We start from the raw sequence: 9,828 nt of genomic DNA, 5'->3' as shown, positions 1-9,828 counted from the left end.
TCCTTATAAGAAAAGGGTGGTAAAGAGAAAGGGACTGAAATTAGGCTTTATTTCTTTAGGCTTTTATTCTTTAGGTCTGCTGTGTAAATAGCAAATAATATAGGGCTTAAGATTGAAGGCTTAAAATTGCTATCCTTAATCAGTTCAGCCGTTCTGGAGACACAATAACAAACATCCATCCATATAAGATTTAGGGCCTGTCTCGTCAATGGCTGATGAGACTCAGCTAGCTTAAAAATGACGTCACTTTCAGATAAGGTAACAAATTCCGATATTTTCATCACATATTTTACACGTTAGAGTGTTATCAGACAATTTACGACTTAGTGGGACAGGCCCTTATTAAGATAATTATGCCATATCTCGTTTCATAATATTTCCCATTATAATGTAAAATTAAGTCGTTCATGCGAATGACAGGAAGTAAACTAGAAATCCATCGAATGCATTGCCTTTACACGGACTCGGCGTAAATGGCCTTTTCAATTCAACTCGGGCAGTAAATTACTTGTACATGTTTCTTTCAAAGCCTGTTAACTATTGTAACGGTTTTCTGACTTGTTGAAAAAGTCTAACTTGAAAGAATTTCTTCAAAATTCTATATAGAATTTGAACTAAAAGTAAATGTGATTAAATCATATTAATTTTACATAATAAAATATGTTTTACATTATTTTATAACTAAATGTTGCCCGCGACTTTGTCCGCGTGGTATTAGAAAACACACTAACTAAAATACTGTCGCGTTTATAATGTTAGTATGATTTTGTTAATGTAAAATTGGCCCTTTGACATGTTGGAAACAATTATTGGTTTGATTTGTCACATTTCTCCTTTGTACATTGACCACATACGAACACGTACATATCTACTGTCAAACGCACTAAGCAATATTCGACTTCAAAGTATCATCAAACAAGAGATGTATGTCAAAGACATTCAAAGTCCTAACTAGAGATAGAATTGGTAGATGTTTGAATTTAAATTAACGACTAAACACTCTAAAAAATGTTCCCATTTCCTATTTAACAACTAAACACAACACAATTCAAACCTGAATCCATAATGTTGTCAGTATTCTTAATAAATAAATAATTTCCTTTACAACTATTATAATCCCAAGTTTTATCGCAATTACTCTTGTCATTTTGTAACAGTTGTATAAACATTAATGATATAGAAATAGAAGCCAAATATTAAAAGCGATTTGAAACGAAGAATATTCCAATTACTGTTTTTTTTAATAAATAGCTGTCTCATTTAATATCTGGCCTCTTTGTATAATAAAATAAAGTGGATTACACCTCGTTATTTCATTAACCTATATTTTTTTGCTAAAAATATAAAGTAATAAACATAAATTATAAAGAGATTTAAGAGGCAATATTATTCTGTTATATTTAGTACTCTCCAGGGTGATTTTAATAATAACGATTTATATTATAGCCAAGTATTGTTTGTGTTAATTAAATTTTGTACCTGAAAATCGTAAGGAAAACGTGGGGTCAGTATTTATTATGGAGATACGGCGTTCTTTAGAATAGAAAGAAACTGTATGGGCCTGCACACAACTGAACTAAACTGTCACACAACTTTTTAGTCTCGCTTTGATATTTATAAGCTTATATGAAGTGTGCACACTACTCGATAGTTTAGTCAAAGGTGTGGGGCCGCTCTAAAAGAATATTAATGAAAATTGAAAATTTAAATTATTGTATTGATGAATAGAAAACTTTAACATTTAGTTATTCAAAAAAAACTGTTATTGTAAGAAATAAAGCAATTCTATTCGTAACTGTCCATTTTCAAAAACACCCCATTTAATATGAGCATTTTACACTTATTGTGGTGTAGAAGTACTTTACAAGGCGGGAATCATTAGGGTTTTCCTCGGTAAATTTTTTTTGTACAGCTCCTTTAATATTAAAACCGGGTGCGGAAACCCTACTAGAGATGGTCGTCAATACTAAAGTTTATCGATATCGATAAAAGTATTTTCCAAGTTTCGAATTATTGTCATTATTGACCAAAAGAGAATAAAGCGCGAATATCGAAGTAAAAAAAAAATAATCAGGAAAATAAGAATTTGAATAATATAAAAATAGTTTTTGACTACCAAATTAAAATATATCTGAAAACGGAGTAGATAGCATCGTAGTCATGAAACAACTGCATTCACATTACAGCTTTTTAAAATAAGCGATTAATTTGTATTGGAACCAGCATACAAAAAATTGATAACATATATTAGAATAACTTCTCGCCATCTGGATGACATTCAAAATATTTTTTTATCGATAACTCTCTAAGGCATCACTACGCTAGAAATTTATTACGGCACGCAGTCACGCGACGTCATATGTCACGTCACCCTAATATTTTGTATGACAGCGTGTTATAAGGAAAGTGAAATGGACGCTTGGAATCAGAGGCTCAGGTGACAACTTTCATGAAATATTACATTGATTACGTCAAAGTTATTTCACGTAAAAAACTTAAGCGTATTATGTGAAGAATTTTAGTTTTTATTTCTTAGGATACAATTTAAAGTAGAAACGCGCTAAGTGGCTACATTTAGCGCGTTGTTAATAAACATAACATATATAAGTGTTATCAATTAGGAAACAAATGTTCATTTGTTTTTGATTGAATTATGAAACAAATGTTCAATTTGCTATAGATATGAACATTTCTATAGCAAATTGCTTTCAAAGCTTATAAAATTTTTGAATACACGAAAAATTCTTATTTTTAACCGACTTTCAAACGGATATTTTTAATTCATCCTTACATTTTCAGAAAAAAAGGTTTTATTAGTTTGTATAATATTATTACTACTTATTACGACTGAATATTAAATTGGAATTGATTCACATTTCATACCAAAAAAATAAAACACCGGAACTCTGCGTCTTCCTTCTTTGCGTCTTTTTCTATTGTAACGTTGGCCATTTACACAATGGCGTGAAAGTAAGATACTTCTTATTGTTGGTATAACAATGGCTTGTTTCCACAATGATTATGGAAGGGCTACACTGTGTAAACTTAGGGATGTCACTCCGTAATGAAAAGTCTTGGTGACAACCCTGGATGTATACTTAAAACTGGACTTGATAAGAATTTCGTACGTTTTATTGGGTACTATATTTGTAAAAATACTACATTATATTTTGAATCATACTCTTTACTAATGTTATAAATGGAAATGCTTATGATAGATGGCTGTTTGTTAGAATTTGCCGTCTAAATTGCTGAAAGGATCTTTATGAAAGGCATGAATATAGAGCACAGTATAAAGAAATACTAAGACTACTTACCTCTGTTTTTTTTTAATTCCACACAAAAGAAATCACAGGCAAAAAAATGCTTGATAGTGTTGTTACTTTTAAAATGTCTAGTTTTGTCGGCAAGTCTGCCGACTGCGAGGAAAGTAGTACTTAAGCGGAAAATAACGACACAACTAGAACCGGCAATGTAAAAATATCTCAAGTTACTGTAGCAATTTGATACTCAAAGCCTGGTTCATAGCGAGTGGTGAAATTTATTTCCAGTGTACTTTTATCATATAACTAGCCGTTCATGTGCGGCTTCATCCGCACAAAATTATAAAAAAACTATTTTATTGTTTACATTTGTCAAATTGCCAATTATAAAAGTCAAAATTCAAACGCACAAATGACATTACTTCCTTGATGTTGGCAGCTTGTAGTATATGGACCTTTACCCACGTGAAGGTTTTTTTTTATTTAACCCCTATTAATAGCGTGAAAATGTATAGCTTAAAGCGTGTCGTAAGTGTAGGGCTTTTTATTAAAGAAAGATTAATTCAAAAATATGGTGTGATTGCTGACATCCTACGCCACAAAGTAATGTGTGTATGCGTTTTATTATATTAGTATAGACTTAGATGGGAATTATTAAAAACATTTAGCCAATTACATCTGTTATTTACAAGATTTTAGAGAAGAAAGTTTCTCTTTTACGTTCATTTAAACTTTTTTCCAGTGTCATTTGAGGTTCGGTACAGATATTTGCACTTCACACTCGATATAGCGTCGCAATAAACCTGCCAGTGTTGGCATGTGAAAGCTTTTAAATGAAATTAACGGCCATGGTTATATTTTTGTAATGACAACCCAACGCACTGGAATTCTATAAACTTTTTTTTTATATCTAGTATCAAGCAACCTAAGCTTCACTTTAATAATACGAAGATAGTCTATTATACTCATACTTCATACTAATATTATAAATGCGAAAGTTTAGATGGATGGATGTATGTTTCTTAGAGTTTGTAGCCTAAACGGCTTAACGGATTTATATGAAATTTGATATAGATGTAGAGGATATTCTGGAAGGACACTAGGCTACTTACTTTTGTTTTAATTCCACGCGGACGGAGTCGCGGGCGAAAGCTAGTTAAAAATAAAGGAAAAGGTTCTCATATCGATTGGTATTATGTTTGTACATTCAATTCAATTTACGATCGGATTTACACGATTATTTTTTATTTGATACGGAATAGATGCTATTTGGTCCCACTTTTTCAAACTATCTAGTATTTTTTGAGTTTTGAGTGAAAAACGGATTTTTAGTCTTGAAGTCGGTTTTCATTTTCTGTTAAAGACAACTACCGTGTCCATTTGAATCTTGTCTTTAGCAGTTTCTTGAATGCATGTTTCTATTACAGTAGGTTTCTATTGTTGCAAGCATCTATGTTACATCAGATCAAAACAAAAATTACTAATAAGGATATCTGATAGTGTTCGGAAATTTAATATAATGCAAGGTTGAGTGGTGCTCGGCAAAGCAAAATGTTACTTGCTTTAACGTCGAGCGCGTTGGTAACTAAAAACTTTCCCCATCTCGTTTTAATTATAGGAACACGCTTATATAATTTTACCTCAAGGATTTTATAAACATCCTCAATATAAAATTATTTACATATTTTAACAATGTTTTTTCTATGTACCTTCATTAATTTCCTTTCAACTAAACCTTTTTTGTATAAGAATTAGTTACAGCAATCGGATACAGATTAAACAAAATGACTTTTTCTACAACATAAGGTGGCAAACGAGCAAGCGGCCACCTGAATCCGCAATTGCAGATGCGTTGCCAACCCTTATCCGACGACGAGATTACGAGACGCACATAAATAGGATATTTCCCCTTCCTATGCATCTCCTCCACCGTCAAATCCACTTCCTCTACCCATTCTCTCCTTATAACAAAAGGGATATAAAGGGAAACGGACTAAAATTAGGCCTCCGGCACCAAATTCTCATTCAGAACAATATTGCCTTAATCTGCTCCTAAAGTCGAATATTGATCGTAAGTCTTAATAGACAAAGGTTAGGTAGACCGAAGAATGTGTGAAAGAAGATATGCTTAAGAAGGGAGTTGATTCAGATATGACGGCTGGTAGAAATGTATGGAAGCAGCAATACTGAGCCGACCCTTCATAGGGACGTGGGCAAGTTGATGATGATTGACCGTAAATCTTTTAAACAAACGTATTTAAAATTACTGTATATATATTCTTAATTTAGTATTTACTACATTTTTGTGCAAAAGTTGCTTTACAGGGAATGATTAATTACCAATTGGGACAATATATTTGTGTAATCTCTATAGGAAAACTAGTTTATTTTCCTAAAATTTACGGTATTGCGTTTCATTGCACTTGATATCTTTTACGAAGACTCTTGAAGGCAATTATTTTTCCATTCAAGTGGTACTTTTAATCATTCACAACCGAAAAGTTTTATTTTTGCGAAAATATTATATAATGTAAAAATAATATAGCGTTTCGCCTTTTATATTGTACATAGCTATTTTATATAGTTTTAACATAGTGATGTTTATTTTTAATCTTGTTTTCTGTACCAAACTCTATCATAGGCCACTAAGATGAGAGCACTCAAGTTAATGCAGTACTGTGGGCGGGTAATAAAATAATAAATGAGTGAAACACGAGTAAGGCTTAAGAGCACTTTAAAAGAACTAATACCGCAAAAGCTAACGCACAAATAATCAACGGTAAATGACCGTAGGTTTTCACTACTTTCTATACATCCACAAATACATTGATCATTCGTCCCAATTTCTTCATATACATAGAGAAAACAATATATTTTTGTACAGATATGAAACAAAGAAAACTCACTACTAACTTCTGTCATTTGTTTTAAATCACTTTAATTACGTCATATTATGTTAATTGTTTACTTAAATAGGTAAAGAACAACTGCGAATTCAAGGTTGACCGCTCAAAAATTACAATACCAATACAAAACAACTTCAAATATATGCAGCACTCAAAATTATTCTTTGAAATTAACTTAAATCGTTTCGCGCAGATGTATGTCAAGAGTAATAATCGACCGAGTACGATTAGAATCGATTCTTTGACAGGATTGCATAGTCTATGTCACTCTGACAAAAGTCAAAAGTGCATCTTGTGAGGCACTATACCTTAAAGCGTCATGAAGGTTGCACGTTAGCGAAGGATCGCCGATATAATTTAAATCCTATTTAATCATTGCCAAATGGCGACAAATTGTTAGTTGATTGTTTGTGATACATTAAGGAGTTACTAAATGAGTGTGATACGGGCTTATTACTGGAATTATATTACTCGATACTGCCGACATATACATTTCCCCCAAGGACCGTGAGTGTGTATTTTATGATATTAAGGGCCTGTCCTAAATTTTAAATTGTCTAAAAACAATCCAACGTGTAAAATAAGTGATGGAAATATCGGATTTTGTTCCCTTATATGACAGTGACGTCATTTATAAGATGTCTAGCCTCTATCAGCCAGTGGTAGGACAGGCCCTAACTATTATTATTCTTAATCAACTATGTGTTGACAATATAAAGAATTTAATCTTGCAACTTATAGCGCTAGTTCTAATGAAATGCAGTGTGTAAAATATTTTCTATGTCCCACGGGCTATTTCATACTACAATACATTTTCTACTACAATAACACAACTAGAATAACTTAAACATTTTCCTTGACAGTATTTCTTAGTATATTGTTTTTAAAATTACTGTACTTTTATTTTTGCGTATAAAATGTTTCTAACATAGTGAAAAATAAAAATATCTGAAACATACGGTGATAGAACTATAACTTAGTTGTTTTGTTAATTTAATAAAATGAACTGTCATCTTTACTAATATTATAAAGGGGAAAGATTTGTAATTTTGTATTTATTGTAATATCTCAAAAACTACTGGACCGATTTTAAAAATTCTTTCAACCTTAGAAAGACAATTTATCTGTAAGTAACATAGGCTGTATTTCTTAATTTCACACGCTCGAAGTCGCAAGCAACAGCTAGTTATAAATATTTATTAAACACAACTTTAGCAAATAATTACCAGTATCTATATTGTACAAGTTATGAACGCCGTTACTGGGTGTAACGTAACATGTTACATGAGATTTATACGGTCAGTGTGTCACAATGGGAGCATATTTGCCATTTGCCTTGGAAGCAACGAGCATGTGAAATGTTGTAACATTTCTTTACACGATACATATCTTCAGTTATTGATAACCTTTCCATTAGTATACATTATATACAGAAAAAATTACATATACAACACATATCTATAAGTAGTGCCCAGTTTTCTATTCCAAAGCAAAGTCGAGATCAAAAACTTGAAACAAATTGGCCGTTTCTCTGAAGCTGCACTTTTGCAAGTCTCTACTGCGAAACAAAGAGCTTTGACATGTTCGACACAAACGAAAGCACTTCTGAATAGCCCTTACTTTCCAAGTCAATATTTACACGATGAGTTATTTAATTTGATTGGACTATAACTTGAAAAAAAAATTACGTTTGTTTATATTTTAAAAATGTTCGATTCAGGTAAATTCGGCAATAAACTATAAGATGAATACCTGTATTGTTTTAGGACCTTTAAATGTACACTAACACATAACTAAGGCTTATTGCAAACTAGACTTTGCCAGTGGTAGAGCCCGCTTTAACATCTTCGCACGAATGGGCCGGCTCGCCCCCAGCAATACCACGACCACACAGAAAACAGGCGTGAAGTGTGGTTATCGGAATAAGTGTGGTGCCGGAGGCCTAAGTTTAGTCCCTTTCCCTTTCCAGCCTTTCCTTAAGAGGGGAGGATGGGAAGGAAAAGTGGATTTGACGGTGGAGGAGACGTATAGAAAGGAGATATGTCCTCTTGATATGCGTCTCCTCCTTCGTCAATTAAGGGTAGGCAACGTATCAGAAATTGCGGATGTTTCTGGGCAGCCGTCGCTTTCCATTTCGATGGATTCAGGTAGCCGCTTGCTTGTTTGCCACCTTATATTATAAAAAAAGACTAAAGAAAAATTCTTGAACAAACTTGTATTATAATTATGTCAAAGTACATACGTATATCAGTTATTCGAATGAATGAATGTGTGTCATTCTGAACGCTACGGTTTGAATACAGTTGAATATTCAGGTCAAGAGGGATTGTAATTCTATACTCGGATAAAGACGAGTTGATACTTGGTCGAGTGCTTCACTTGTCAAGTCCTTTTTCTTTTGCGTTTTTTAATAAAATATCGTAATAATTTCGTTACCAAAATATTTTAAATATTGTATTTTGAAAAAATATACATAATAAAAGATTACTGAAGTAGATTCATATCGTTTTAGACAAAATTTGATATGTAATAAATGTAACTAGCAAAACATGAACATATATTTATTTGACATTGTTTTCACGAATAGAGAATTCGTTTGCATACCCTTCGAAAGCAATACTAGATTCTTTACCCGCTTCCACACTCGAGACCAATTAAAAAATCCGCCGCAGTGTATCCGTAATAAAACGGAAACTACACGTTCTGTTTTATTTAAACGCAAACATGTAGATTGAAAATACCTTTGACTAATTAAAAATTGTTCTGTTCCATGTGCGGTCGCCGTTGGAAATGCAGAGCGCAACTCGAGTAAGTATGCAATGTTCTTCAAATCGATATGTTACTGATCGGTTACAAACTTTGCCAGTTAACAAATTCACTAGACATAACCTAGATAATACAAAAAACTTATTTATCGCTTTAAACATAATAAACCTGTTCCATTATATCAGTTTATTTCTAAAACAATTAATTTTTTTTTCAAGCTGGAACATCTTAGATAAATCTAATCTATAATATCTCTTTATTTGCCCTTAATTGAATAAAATCACTTTACTATCAAGCAAAAATACATCGATTATTAGACAGATTATAATAATAGTACTGTTGAGTTTACTAGTTTGATATTTTACGCTGCCTCTACTTTATAACATTTGAATATTCAGTGATCGTTTACTAGTCATTAAAATAAATTACTAACGCGTGTAGTCGTCACATGAAATTTTATTATTCATCCCATACCGCAATTACGTTAATGTGAATATTGGACAATGAAATTGTATGTCCTACTATTATATGAAACATATTTAGCAGGAATTGAGAAAGGATTACAATTCTACAATACAATAGTAGTTCTGAACTTAAATTGCCAGAAGCAAAAGTATCAAGAAGATATAAGCGTTGTATAGAATATACTAGCCGACATATCTTTTAACATTTTTCTTAAGATTTCATTATAAAGGCGGAAGTTGCCGTTGATAGTATAATTTGTATTAGGACAACATCTACCAGTTCTCCGCAAGCCAAGTCTCCAGCGGGCAGCAGCGCGGGTGCAGTCGCCAGCGCGTCCACCGCGCCCGGGGAACGCACGCCCACTGCACACAACAAGCAGTTGCAAAATGTCAAGGGCCAAGACCATCCGCAACATCCTTCCGTGAGTA

At 32.7% G+C, this 9,828-nt stretch overlaps 1 protein-coding gene across 4 annotated transcripts in view; it reads left to right on the top strand.

The window, feature by feature from the left end:
* The window catches only part of LOC106107203 (synaptotagmin-7), a 163,936-nt gene that overhangs the window by 139,218 nt on the left and 14,890 nt on the right, over positions 1–9,828 (top strand). For 3 of the 4 annotated variants that reach the window (XM_013287957.1, XM_013287954.1, XM_013287955.1), the window contains exons 2-3: positions 8,966–8,977; positions 9,665–9,821. Coding sequence is in view for 3 of the 4 variants with exons in the window: in XM_013287954.1 (XP_013143408.1) it covers positions 8,966–8,977; positions 9,665–9,821 (169 nt within the window). In the remaining variant the exon portion in view is untranslated. Of the gene's footprint in view, positions 1–6,518; positions 6,677–8,965; positions 8,978–9,664; positions 9,822–9,828 lie in introns of those variants that run through there. The other variant, XM_013287956.1, reaches the window with a different exon arrangement.

The sequence above is a fragment of the Papilio polytes genome, unplaced genomic scaffold (assembly GCF_000836215.1).
Source record: "Papilio polytes unplaced genomic scaffold, Ppol_1.0 DF822067.1, whole genome shotgun sequence".
Lineage (NCBI taxonomy): Eukaryota > Metazoa > Arthropoda > Insecta > Lepidoptera > Papilionidae > Papilio > Papilio polytes.
This window is presented reverse-complemented; position numbering and strand designations above follow the sequence as displayed.